This window comes from Nipponia nippon, unplaced genomic scaffold (genome assembly GCF_047370975.1).
Source record: "Nipponia nippon isolate SJK-2023a ecotype South Korea unplaced genomic scaffold, ASM4737097v1 scaffold_6, whole genome shotgun sequence".
NCBI classification, from domain to species: Eukaryota; Metazoa; Chordata; class Aves; order Pelecaniformes; family Threskiornithidae; genus Nipponia; species Nipponia nippon.
In genome coordinates this window covers 46411053-46424352 of record NW_028262380.1, presented here as the reverse complement: position 1 = coordinate 46424352, position 13300 = coordinate 46411053, and the positions used below count along the sequence as shown (strand labels likewise).

The 13300-nt window shown below is 38.4% G+C and overlaps 1 protein-coding gene across 13 annotated transcripts in view; it reads left to right on the top strand.

Moving 5' to 3' along the window:
* FNIP2 (folliculin interacting protein 2) overlaps positions 1–13300 on the top strand; it is a 102666-nt gene that overhangs the window by 18424 nt on the left and 70942 nt on the right. For 11 of the 13 annotated variants that reach the window (XR_015699919.1, XR_015699915.1, XR_015699920.1 and 8 more), the window contains exons 2-9: positions 5292–5418; positions 8803–8937; positions 10048–10148; positions 10231–10302; positions 10992–11092; positions 11246–11335; positions 12469–12540; positions 13156–13285. Coding sequence is in view for 5 of the 13 variants with exons in the window: in XM_087737257.1 (XP_087593383.1) it covers positions 5292–5418; positions 8803–8937; positions 10048–10148; positions 10231–10302; positions 10992–11092; positions 11246–11335; positions 12469–12540; positions 13156–13285 (828 nt within the window). In the remaining 8 variants the exon portion in view is untranslated. The remainder of the gene's footprint in view (positions 1–5291; positions 5419–8802; positions 8938–10047; positions 10149–10230; positions 10303–10991; positions 11093–11245; positions 11336–12468; positions 12541–13155; positions 13286–13300) is intronic. The other 2 variants (XM_087737260.1, XM_087737258.1) reach the window with 1 other exon arrangement.

The following is a 13300-nucleotide window of genomic DNA, read 5'->3' as shown; positions in this document are numbered from 1 at the left end:
CAGGGTTTTATTTGTAACATTTGTTTTATAAGTCACTTGGCAATATGTATTCCTTCAGCACAGATCTTTTGTCATTCTGTTTATTAAGTAGCTTTTAAACAGGAATGGGACCTGTAAGGTCTTTCTTGCAGAATGAGAAAGCTTTTATATAAACAGGGCTAAGGCAAATGATGTTTCAGTTACTGTTAAGTGAAACTTATTTTTGAAGGCTTTTTTTAAGCTGACTGAAAGAAGCAACAGTTTTTATGCAAAAGTAGTGATTGTAGCACATTTATTCTTGCTAAACATTCATAAGAAATATGAAGCTTACCCTGAGGATTACATAGTTTTGTTATCAGAAGTAACACTTTCAGTAGTAGGTACATATACAAAACTACTTGTGTTATATAACTCTCACATAGCTTCCTTCAGTATTTACATATGGCTGGGTAAGCTGTTTTAGACAGAAACAGAGCAAAAGGAAACAATCAAGTGTGCCAGTTTAGATTTTACCAAATGAGTACAAGGAAAACAACTGAGTCTTGAGGCATGAAGTAGGAGAGTGTCAGGAGTGGTGGTGAAGAGCTAAAAGGGCACTTTTGATATGAATAACCATCGATACTTATTATAATTGGACATGGAGTAGACCGTTAGAATCTCATAATGTGGTGCAGCTGGAAAATAAGGGGCTTTTTGTGTGTTGAAGGTTTGCTTTCTAGTCCAAAAGCAGAGGAATTAATAATTTTGTTACAGAATTGGCAATGAAAAATAGAAAATTCAATCTAATAATGTGCAGATTCCGGTGCAAGCTTTTCACATAACACTTTCAGAATCTTCTCTTTCCCCATCCTCTATCTATCTCCCACAAATGCATCGTGAAGATTTTTTTGTTGCCTTGAAGTTAATATTAGTTCATTGTGGCCTTGGAAGGGAAGGGAAAGAGTCTGTTATCTCCTTCACTCTTTATTTTTGGAGGATAGAAATATATATCACTTGGTCAAACTTGGTGGTGGAAATTGATTAGTGAATTAACAAAGAATTGCTTTGTGTGAGAGAATCTTACCTCTTTTTCAAAAAATATATGTGAAGAAGAAAAAAAGAGGCGCATGCCTTTCAGCATTGCTAAATAAGCAAGAAGCTGATAGAAAGATAAGTAATGGTTTGGGGTTTTGGATTTTATGCATGTGAAAACAGAGCTGACCAATGAGTCTGTGTACTGTCTGTATTCTTCAACACTCTGTTTTTAGGAAATGATCGAATACTCCCACTGTCCCTGTTTTGGGAGCTGTATGTTATATAAGCTGGCTTAGACAATAAAGGGTGGAAGTACTGTAAGCAGTCTGCTCATCAGCTTTTGTGATGGGGAAAAACATCCCAGTCATCTGACTAGTCTTGGGCCTGGTGCTAGATTCCACGTTGAAGTAGTGAGACTATGGGTTTATATGCCTGTATAACTTGCCTATAGACATGCTTGACCTTACCAAATGAGGTTTTAGTAGGATGGAGCTCATCTGCAATGGGTAGGACTGCTGCAGGAACTGCATCTGTGTTCTGGGTAATTCAAAGCCTGAAAGCAAAGACTTCATTAAAACACAAATTTGATATTTTGTTAGTACTGTAAGAAGTGTTATCTGAAGTTACTTCCCTAGATTTGGCCTATTAGTCACAGAAAGGTCTTTATGATAGATTTTATGTGACGACTTAGCTTGCTGCTTCCTGGTACTAGAATCTGTTTGAAGTTCTGAGAGATTGCAGCAATCTTTAATTCTAGCGTGCTGTGTGGAAAAGGCACCTCAGCAGGCTGTTACATTGGCTTCTACTTCAGCATTTGTTATAAAACCCAGTTCACATCTTATACAGAAGTTGGCACTGCACAAACAACATGAAGTTTGCTTTAGTGCAGAATGCCCAGAGTGGTGGTGAATGGAGTCAAATCCAGTTGGCAGCCGGTCACGCATGGTGTTCCCCAGAGCTCAGTGTTGGGGCCGGTCCTGTTCAATATCTTCATTGATGATCTGGATGAGGGGATTGAGTGCACCCTCAGTAAGTTTGCAGATGACACCAAGTTGGCTGGAAGTGTTGGTCTGCTGGAGGGTAGGAAGGCCCTGCAGAGGGATCTGGACAGGCTGGATCATTGGGCCAGGGCCAACTGTATGAGGTTCAGCAAGGCTCAGTGCCGGGTCCTGCACTTGGGTCACAACAGCCCCATGCTATGCTGCAGGCTTGGGGAGGAGTGGCTGGAGAGCTGCCCAGCACAAAAGGACCTGGGGGTGTTGGTTGACAGCCAGCTGAACATGACCCAGCAGTGTGCTCAGGTGGCCAAGAGGGCCAATGGCATCCTGGCTTGTACCAGGAATAGTGTGGCCAGCAGGACCAGGGAGGTGATAGTGCCCCTGTACTCGGCACTGGTGAGGCCGCACCTCGAGTACTGTGTTCAGTTTTGGGCCCCTCACTACAAGAAGGACATTGAGGTGCTGGAGCATGTCCAGAGGAGGGCAATGAAGTTGGTGAAGGGTCTAGAGCACAAGTCTTGCAAGGAGCAGCTGAGGGAGCTGGGGTTGTTTAGTCTGGAGAAGAGGAGGCTTGGAGGAGACCTTATTGCTCTCTACAACTACCTGAAGGGAGGTTGTAGCGAGGTGGGGGTTGGTCTCTTCTCCCTAGTAGCAAGCGGTAGGTAGGACGAGAGCAAACGGCCTCAAGCTGTGCCAGGGGAGGTTTAGGTTGGATATTAAGGAAAAACCCCTTCACTGAAAGGGTAGTCAGGCACTGGACCATGCTGCCCAGGGAAGTGGTTGAGTCTCCATCCCTGGAGGTATTTAAAAGAAGGGTAGATGTGGTGCTTGGGGACATGGTTTAGTGGTGGACTTGGCAGTGCTAGGTTAACAGTTGGACTCGATGATTTTAAGGGTCTTTTCCAACCTTTATGATTCTATGTGTAAGTTCACCTGCTCATAAGGAAACCTAAATTAATGCAACACAAGTATTGAGCATGCTTTTTAGCATTGGTGGGCAGATGCAGGGCTGGGTTGGCTCAACCTGTGCCTGAAATGAATCTTTCTCAGTTTAGACTTGCAGTCCTGTGGTCTGAACTATGGATCCTGCTGTGCCAGTCCTGGAGATAAATAAGTTTTTGCTCTTGCATACAATTTAAATTAAAGCCATAGAGATGTAACTTTTCTTTGCTGTTAAAAGGAGTGAAGACCTGTGGCTTTTTTAAGAAAACAGCATAGTTACACACTTTCTCCAACAGACAATACCTAAAGTAAGTAGGTAGCTGTATAACTGAAGAGGTATCAGAGGATCTGGTACTGAAGAGCATCAGATTCATGTGGCAGACTAGAACGAAGTCTATTGATGGCTCTGACTTCTCTTGCGTTCTGTATAACTGGATTTTGTAATAGCATTGCACAGGCAGTGGGCTGAGAAACTAGTAACAGACTTTTAAAACAGATGGTGTAGTTGCAGCTCTCTGTGTATGTGAGGTGTGTAGGATCTTTGTTGGGCAACTATCAACAATGGTATCAGGTCTGATCTCATGCAGGTTAACTTACTGCTGTGACTCCCTTTGAAAGGGAAGATTTGAAAAGAAGTCTGCCTGGCATTCCTAGCATTTTGGAGGCAACATGTTACAAACACATCCATGAATTTCCTCACTGTTGATGGCAAAACAACCTTTAGCATTGTTCCATGATCTGGCTTTGATGTGTACTAGACCCTTGTATATTATGTACATAGAGTATACTTGTATCAGAGTACCTTGCAGCAGAGATAGGTATCTGGCTTATTCTGTCTCAAGGTATTTAAAAATACATTAAAACCTTCTAGATTGATGAGGTCTTTCAGCTTTATAAAAGGTGCCTATTTAGGCTTATTTTTCTTTCTAGCTACATAGGAAGGGGAGTTCATCTCTGAAATGCAAGATGAAGCACAAAGAAGAAATTAAGCTGTCTTTACTTACAATGATATTAAATTTGCAAGTCTCTGAGTGTACTACTAAAGCAGTTGCCCATGGTTACCTTACTGACTCTAGCAGGAGCTGATGGTGTTTACCTCACTATTGATTTATGACTGTTAACAAAGCATGGAATAAAAGAAATAGCTTCAGAAATTCACGTCTTTCAGACATATAGAGTTTTGTGCTCTTCTCTCAATTCTCTACCTTTCTTCTCTGTAGGTCATAGTTCGGGAAAATTCCTAAATGAAACATCCTTTTGGGTGGGAGATCAGTGTGGCCTTGACTGAAGTCTGTTATGCAATTTGTTAAACCAACAACTATTAATAACAGTTGTACTCTTGCCCCTGAGATGTGGTCCATCAAGGTCAGGGATGAGGCAATATGAGCACCAGTGCTGTGTGGCACTGCTTTATGCAGTAGTAGGTTTCTCCATTAATTCCAGCTTGTCAACTACAGAACATGGAAAGCATTTTCTGTAGCCAAGCAAACCTCCATGCTCTGATGTGCAGACCGACTCCCTTTGGAATTAGGAAATAGTCTCTTGCCATTGCAGCCAGGATCAGTTGTGCTCCTCAGCCTCTTGCAGTAGCGCAAGGAAGCAAGTCGTGTGCCACGGTGTATCTCTGAGGAATGGGCAGATTCTGGCTTGAGAGAATTGTTTTGCTCCAGGTTGAATCTCAGTGGTATCTTGGTTTCATCTACTAAATGAGTTTCACTGTAGTCGGAGATCAAGTCTCTGTAATCTATGATTGTTCTGTAAACTCTGAAACATCTCAGAAAAGGGGAAAAATAATGGAACAACATAAACCTTGTCTTTCAGTTACAAGAATTAAACTTTGGAAAAATAATAACTTATATTGACAGGAAGAGGTCAAAAGGAATTGGGTTTGTGTTGTTTAGAGGAGAGAAGGATGAGGGAGGGCGTAAGCCTTGAGTTTGTGAAAGGCTGTAGTAAGGAGGATGGTAATCAGTTGCTCTTTGTTGCCACTGAGAGAATTGCACAAAATAGTAAACCTACCTTGCAATAAGGATGATCCAGACTGTGTGCAGAGAGGGGAGTAAATTTTAAGAGTAGTTAAGCCCTGGAGCAGATTGCTGAGACAAAGTTTTGTGTTCCTTTTCCAGAAAATTTTGAGGAAAGGTTGGATGAAAATTGGTCTGGCTGTGCCTGCTTGTGTGTCGGTGACACTGGGCTTAGATGCTCCTTTGAGTTACTTTTTGGTCGGAGTTCTGTGATTACAGCCTGATTCTTGTAAATGCTGAGTAAAAGATGTATTTGCTGAATACTTGTTTCTTCACTTAAATAAGCCTGCAAAGTAAGCACATTGTTTTAACATCTTGTATTTATTACCTGCAGCTGGTCCTCTTCAGAGTTTGACTTGAATGAAATCCGCCTGATAGTTTACCAAGACTGTGAGAGGAGAGGCAGACAGGTCTTATTTGATTCCAAAGCAGTCCGCAAAATTGATGAAGCTGTGGTTCAGGTATGAAATGCTAATTTTGCTTTTGTCCTACTGCTCTTTTGTTTCCCTTCCCAAAAGCAGGAATTTTAATATGTCAGTGTCAACTTCTTAATCTTAGTGATCTTGCACTTGATCTTGATTCTGTGATAGCTGCAGCAGTGTGTGTTAGATTCCAAAAAGCCTATGAACACATCTGGTATTTGGTATTTATAATAGAAATATGTCATTGAAACCTAATAACTTACACCTGATTTGCTTTCAAGCAAAGCAATCTATACCCCTTTAAACTGATTTCCTTAGCCTTTTTAATGTTGACTGGGATCGCTTTTTGTTGTTAGCCCTGGTTGTGCAGTCCCATTGTTCCAGTTATGTCTAGCATGTCTCTAAATGTGCTTGTCTTCATTTGGTGTTTGGATTAGTAAAATTGTTGGCTTTATGTGAATTAAAACACTTTGGCTAACGATGCCTTAATGTGTAAGACTGACGCATGGCAATATATGGCCACATAAGTTTTGATGACACACATAGAAGCAAGAGTTGATGTTGTCAAGATGCAAATTCTTTGTGCTGTTCTCCAGACACACAAATTGTGGAGTAATACTTCCAGCACACTTAGGTGATTATAAGACAAGTAAAACAATAGTATTCTCTGTTTTGTGTTTGTTTTGGTTTTTTATTTCTACTAGCTCTGTTTCTCTTCTACATTGAATTATTTCAAATTTTTGTTTGTTTTGAAGCCTTTGTTAACAACTAGCAGCTTCAGCCTGTCAGACTAGCATGGTTTATTGTAGAATCACTAGCTATGTACGAATAGTTGTGACTTGTAGAAATTACTTATGAAGATGCTTAAAAAACAGCAATCTATTTCAGTCACATTGCAAGTATGCTGTTGTGCCAAATAATAAAACTGAGCATCATCAGCTGATGACTGATCATCTACTTAACAAGATAAATGGGTTAGACTGGTCTGTTAATCTTGCCCCCCTTCTCCTCCCTCCCCCACCCCCTATCAAGGTCATTACTTTGTATCTTAAAGTTGGTTTAAAACACACAGTGTGAGAGGAAGAAATATATTTCTGGCTGCGTTTAAATACTCAAACTATTCCACTTGCTTGAATACTTCAAACTAGAAGTTAACTACAAAATGTCCTATCAGAAACGCTATGCAACACTGACATAAAACAGATTATAACTTCCCTCATAACACATGATACAGGCTATAATCTGTTTTCTAGCAAGACACTAATCTAAGTGCCCTTTTAAAACAGCCAAAGCACTTTGAAATGCATGCAAACACGTAGATGTTAAAAGTGATCTTGAATGTTTGGCTGTTTGTTTGGTATGTTATCAAACAGTGAGCCTAAAATTTGATTCATTTAAAGTTAAGGCAAAATTACTCTCAAGCTCGGTCCTGTTTAAACTAAAGTCAAGAAAGTGTGTGTGTATACTGTGCATTTATCCATTTTTCTGAAATACAGTAAGGCTTATTCACATTGAATATTCAAATACATTGTTTGTCTTTAAAGTATGCAATAAACCTACCTGGGGGAACTAGCAGGTCTGTATTCTATTTAACCCTGTGTTTGTTTAATATACTGCCTTTCTTTTCAGTGTTCTTAATCTAATCTCCAATTCTTTCTGCAGATGGTGTATATCAGACCACTTATTAGGCATTTTTGTCAATAGCTCATTAAACATGTGACTACTGACACTGATGCATTTCTAAACCCCTAATGACAGTCACATTGAGATTAGAGAAGCAGTAGCACATAAATACTATGCCGGGAAAAACTGCACAAAAGGAGTGCAAATATAAGATAAAATATAGAAGTCCAGGATCTTTTTTCTAACATGCTAGTAGGCTTATTTTTAAATGGGTAAAGGAGCTGTACTGTCACTGTAGTTTAAACTCAACTTTTAAAAGAATGACAGATCATTTACTCCACTTTTCTTGGCTTGCTCTTCCTCTTTTTCTTCTGCATCTTTCCTTTTGCCTGTTTTATCATCTTGTCATTGTGACTTGAGTGTTCCAAAACTTACTACAGTTACTGCACCATAGTATTGAAAATGTTCATCTTAAAAATCAGCCTTGTGGAATATTGGATTCTACTTTTATTTCTATTTAATTTCCTGTTATTGTTCCTTTCTCATCTTGCTGAGCCCAAAGTATGTGATGTAAATTTGGCTATGGCTGCTTTTTACTAGCATCTAGGTTATTACTATTTCTTTTTGCCTGCTTGCTTGTTTTTTCTGTAAAGTATCTACATGTACCTTGTTGACATTTTAAAAAAATTTAGTTGATCTCTGCCAATGCACATTCCTGATGAGGTAAGCCATGCTGGTATGAAATGAGACTTACAAAAATACACTTCATTGTGATATGCACCAAATGAATGAATGTTTACCTTAATACACATGAAATATATGTTCATTAAGGCATTTTGAATTTTTTAAATATATAAAAAGAGTATAAGATAAGCTTTCTAAGACTTTCTAAGCAGTTTTCATTGCTGCAATGTTACAGTTTTGCTCCCTTCATATAAATCATTTCAAGTGTATGTGAGAAGTATGTTTGAAATAATGTGGCCCTTTTAACTGATGTGTAATGGACATTCCAATTAGGGGAAAAAAAAGGCAGCCATTAAAGAAAACAAGAAACTAATTGGTTTTTGTTTAAGAAAACAGTATTAAGCAAATACCAATGAATTAAATGCAGCTTGTCTATGGAACATGTACAATAGCACTAATGTAATCGGTGTCTTTCTGAGACTTCCTTTACACCCTTCTGATCAGTTCTAAGGTGGTGTTAAAACGTAGACTTGAGAGTGAACTTTGAATTAAAGGGGGTGGTTTGTTTGGTTTTTTTTACACAAGTCCTTTACAGGTTTAACAAATAGATTTTATAACCTGCTAATTCTACCAAATGATGCATTATTCACCCCTTGTTTTTGCTGGCTGTTCTTCTGTTTAAGAAATCTGTTGATCAGTTGGGGAGCAAAATTTGTGTAATTTGAGTGATTAATTGTGCAAATGATTACAGAAATTGGTTTGTAAGCAACCCATAAGCTGAGATTTTGTTTACGTAAACTTTGGCAAATGTTACACAGAGCAATTCATAACAATTGGGAATGATCTTCCAGTGGAACTTTGACTACTCTGTCTATGTGTGATACTATGAAAACTTGTCTGAAAATATAAATGTGAGAGTAGTTCTGCACTTTCTCTGATGCAGGCCTTTTTAAAAATGTTTTAAAACTGATAGATATTTTTTGAACCAAATAAGAGTATCTTTTATTTCTGTTGCCTACCTGTACCTTAAGAAAAATCTTTCTGTCATATGTTTACAGATGGGAGTTCTCATATTTACTTTAATTGTTTTCATCATATTGCTCTGTTTTGACACAGAAAATGGCAGAGGATGCTTCTGTAAAGACTTCAGCCAAGAACTGCCAAGCAAGCAATGGGAACAACAATATTTCTTTCCATAGTCCCTCAATAAGCTGTATGCAAAATATCAAAGAACAGATACCAAAGTATCAGGTAATGTTCATTACCTTTCTTGCTTGTATTTATCCATTTTACTGAAGAAGTTGGTATATAAAAGCCTTATCTTACATGCATTATAGTTATACTAGTTTTACTTCTAGTATATTACAAGTTAATCTGAACCTTGAGATATCTACCCTATCTTTAAAGTGTTGTAGAATAAGAACGTGTAGGTACATCTTAACCTTTTGGTCTATCTTGGTCTTGTCTTTAAAAGAGTTGAAAAAGATATTAAATAGCATTATTATTTGTGAAGGTCATAAAAGGCACTATACCGTTCTCTGTTCTTGTTTTGAAAGAGGTCTGCCTATGCTTCAGGTCAGTTCTGAAGAAGCTGTTGAACATGGTATATTAAGAGTCCCTTTAGTCTGTCTTACTATAACATGAAATTTTTAAGTGAACTATTTTTTAGGTACTCTGGCTGTTTCTCAGTAAAAGCATAAATGTTTCATCTAGAAAAATGTAATTTGAAGCGTGTATAGATTAAGATAGAAAAAAGATTATATTTAACTAGAAGATAAGTGATTTCCTTCAGAATTAATAAACTTCTCTCCATATTTGCTACTGATGATCAGTCTTTGAAGCAAAATAAGAAATTAGTCTGATTATACTTAGAAACACAGTCTTCACAAGTTATTTTCCAATCAAAAATCTTCCCAAGAAGCATTCTATAAGGGCAGGGAAGGGGAATTTACTCATTTGAATACGGAAGACATTTTAATGCTTGGGGATCCAGATCACAGAATCGAAGTCCTGTGAACATCTACAGGTTTCATCAAACGCTCAGTGATATGGGAATGTTGCTGGACACAGCTACTTCTTTGGAAATGCAGTCGGGTTTTTTCCTCTTTCTTGCCTTTGGAGGTCCCCCTGGAATAAGGGTAACAATGCCCATCTAGTGAGCAAACCAGAGTACATCTTCCAGCTGTACTTGCTTGTACTTGCACTCAGTGTGTTAGCACCACACAGGATCTTTGTCTGCATGGAAAAGCAGAACTTATTTGTATTCTGTATTCAAAATGTAGCACTATGACAATACATTAAATTGAAATAGTATGCCAAGTTATTATTGACTTTGCTCTTCCCATCTTCTTGTCTGTGTAGTACACCAGACCAGCCTCTGACGTCAACATGCTGGGAGAAATGATGTTTGGCTCAGTGGCAATGAGTTACAAAGGCTCCACCTTGAAAATTCACTATATACGGTAAGTGTCCTTTTCTGTGATGCGCTCTCTTGTCAGGCGCTTGGAATTGATGACTCACTGAAATGACTGTTTATCCTTTCAGCTCTCCCCCACAGCTGATGATAAGTAAAGTCTTCTCAGCCAGGGTAGGAAGCTTCAGTGGAAGCAACAATAAGTAAGAATGTTTTGGTTTTTTTTTTTAACTTTCATTTTTTTCTTCCCCATCTAATGCAGTTGTCTTTCCTTCTTTCTCCTTTTGTAGTCCTTCTGTCACTGCTTCTAAATTTTACTTACCCAAAGTGGAAAAGCCTAGTAGAAAATCAGAAATGGTGGCTGTGGAGAAAGATTCTCTTGATAGATGCCAGACAGGCCACCCAAGTTTAAAAAATAAAATCTCTCCAAGTTTCTGCTTCTTAATTTGTCCAGGGCATGCAATAAACTTCAGAGGTTAGGTGCTTTGGACAATCAACGCCTCTGTCTCTTCCTGCTGCCAGAAGGCGGAAGAAGGGGTATATTTTGAGAAAGCTTTTTGTCCTTGTACCTGACTTCTGTTTCCTTCAACAATGACAGAAGATATACCGTTTCTCATCTGTTCCCTTTTTCCTTGTCCCAAAAATGGGCAAATGTGAATAAACCAAATCCCAAATGTGACATACAGAAACTTACAATAATTCAAAGAGGGAGCCTATATAAAAAACAAATGCCTGTTTCCTTACAGTTTCACAAAAACTACTGGTCCTTGAGTTTGATTGTAAAGTTAATCTTCAGCCTTCTTTTTCCATAAAATGAGCCTGATTTCTCAAAATAATATTAATGTCTATTGATTACAGTCTTAAGGAACACTGGCTTTTCCCCCTTTTTTAGCTTACAAGATAGCTTTGAATACATCAACCAAGATCCCAGCCTCGGAAAGCTGAGCTCGAATCAGAATGGTTTGGGAACCTGTCGCAGTGGAAGTAATTTAGGTAAATATTTCTAGGTTCTGTGTCTTTCTGACAACATGAGGCCATCTGTTCGTTCAGTTTGTTTTTTTTTTTTTTCCTGTGCATCACCTTTTTTTTTTTTTTTTTTTTTACTTTTTTGCATTGCATTTTCTCTACATTGCTTTTGTTTCCTAGGTGTGTTACAGCTGTGTAGCAGCAAACTGCTGCAGGGTGTGTCTGAAGGAGGTGCCCTCCGGCTCATCCGCAGTGCTTCTTTCTTTGCAGGTTTGTGTGGAATGCCAGCCACAGTGTGACCCATGCATATGCACACACAAATCCAGCTCCTTCTGAGTCCTTGCAGGATATACATAATTACTCTCTAGAAACAGAAAGGGCTAAAATAATGACAAGAGATGTATCTGGCTTATACTTAAAAATCTTTCTTCCAAAAAAAATAGCTAAATTAATTGCTTTTTGTTCATATTTCTTTTCTAATTCCTGTGTTTAATGTTAAAAGTATTGTTATGCAATATTTTTAATAATAAATGAGCCCTTATGTTTCTTAGAGAACTTATGTTTCCTGGCTTATAGCTGGTTTCTTGCTAGTGTGCAGGTGTCTTGCTGGTGCACAGCTTTTTCTTTTCTTACCTTAATTTGATGGCAAGCATTCAAAATTAATTCTTGAGCTAAGTCTTGGGAGGCTTTAAGGTTGTTTTCTTTAACAATATCAATTTCTTTAATTTTCAAAACTTTACATATAGTCTCCTTTTACAGGCGTACTGATGACCCGTGCAGGTGGGTAGATCTTAGGCCTAATTAGTTCCGTTAATTGCAAAAATGTGAACTGGAATATCAAGGCAGTTTCTTCACAGCCTTTGCAAATCTTGCATGCTCTACAATTTGAGTGACTCTGCACTACTAACACTTCAATGTAATACAACATAAGCTGAATGTTTCTTACTGTGAGGCTTTGTGGCTAGTAAATCTCTGCTTGGGGAGGGAATCAGAAGCTTAATGGACCTCGTATTTGATTATTTCATTATGATGTTAATCTGTGTAAAGTAACAATTGTGCACACACAAAAAAATGTCAAGTGGCAGATGGGGGTACCACCAGCCCTCATTTTCAAAGCGTATCTGATTTCTGATAATGTAGACTGTATTCACATTCTTAAGTTTCTCAGAGATTTTTTTTTTTAAACTGGGGCAAATAACCAACTTCCTCTAGTAACATGATACTCGGTATGGGAATACTGTTTGCTGCCACCTCTGCTCACACCATACTGCTTATTCGGAGTAACAGTACAGGATGTAACTTTGTTGTTTTATGACCTTTAAACTTAAACATTTTTTTAAATGCTGACAAATAGTCTAATGAGTTACGTAATATTTTCTATTGATCTGATCTGTTTGTTTTAGCACACAGCACGCCTGTTGATATGCCTAGCAGAGGACAAAATGAGGACAGAGACAGCGGCATTGCTCGATCAGGTATCTGCTGTTGTCTTGTTTGCCTGCTTTTGTAATTATGTTACAATTCTTTGGTGCAGTGATTCACCTGAAATATAGGCACCTTATGACCTGTAAATCCAAAATTTTTTGGATCTGTTAAGTGGTTTTCCTTCTGCTTTTGCACCAAGCCTTAATGCAAGAATACTCGTAATGATATTCTTTGTTTACAGCCATCATTTTCTGGGTTAAACCAATTTATAATTTGGAGAAAAAACTGGCTGGAGCCTTTACTAAAGCAAGGGAAGAGAAGATGTTTTTGCACTGAATAGGAAAAGGAGGCCAGGAGACCAGGAGATCTGTCTATTGTAATGAGAGCACAACACCTCTTAGGACAGAATGGTTTTAATGAGAATAAGACGACTTTTAGCATGTTCTAGTAGGGAAGTTCTCTGACTCTATAAGAAAAGAACATCCTCGGGCAGCAAGATTTATTTAAAATAATTGTCTCTCCTGTTGCAAGTGAGTTATGTGAAAAAGACCAGCAAGCAAGAGCAATATTTGTGGGAATTTGTTCCCAGTTAGATTATGAAGAAAAATATTTAACCAACACTCCTTGTAATTCAGTATATGTGGGGTTTCTTGCTTTCTTCATAGCATCTCTGAGCAGTCTTCTGGTCACTCCTTTTCCATCTCCAAGCTCTTCATCATCATCTTCTAGCAGTTACCAACGTCGCTGGCTCCGAAGTCAGACAACCAGTTTAGAGAATGGAATTATTCCAAGGTGGTGAGTGCAACACCT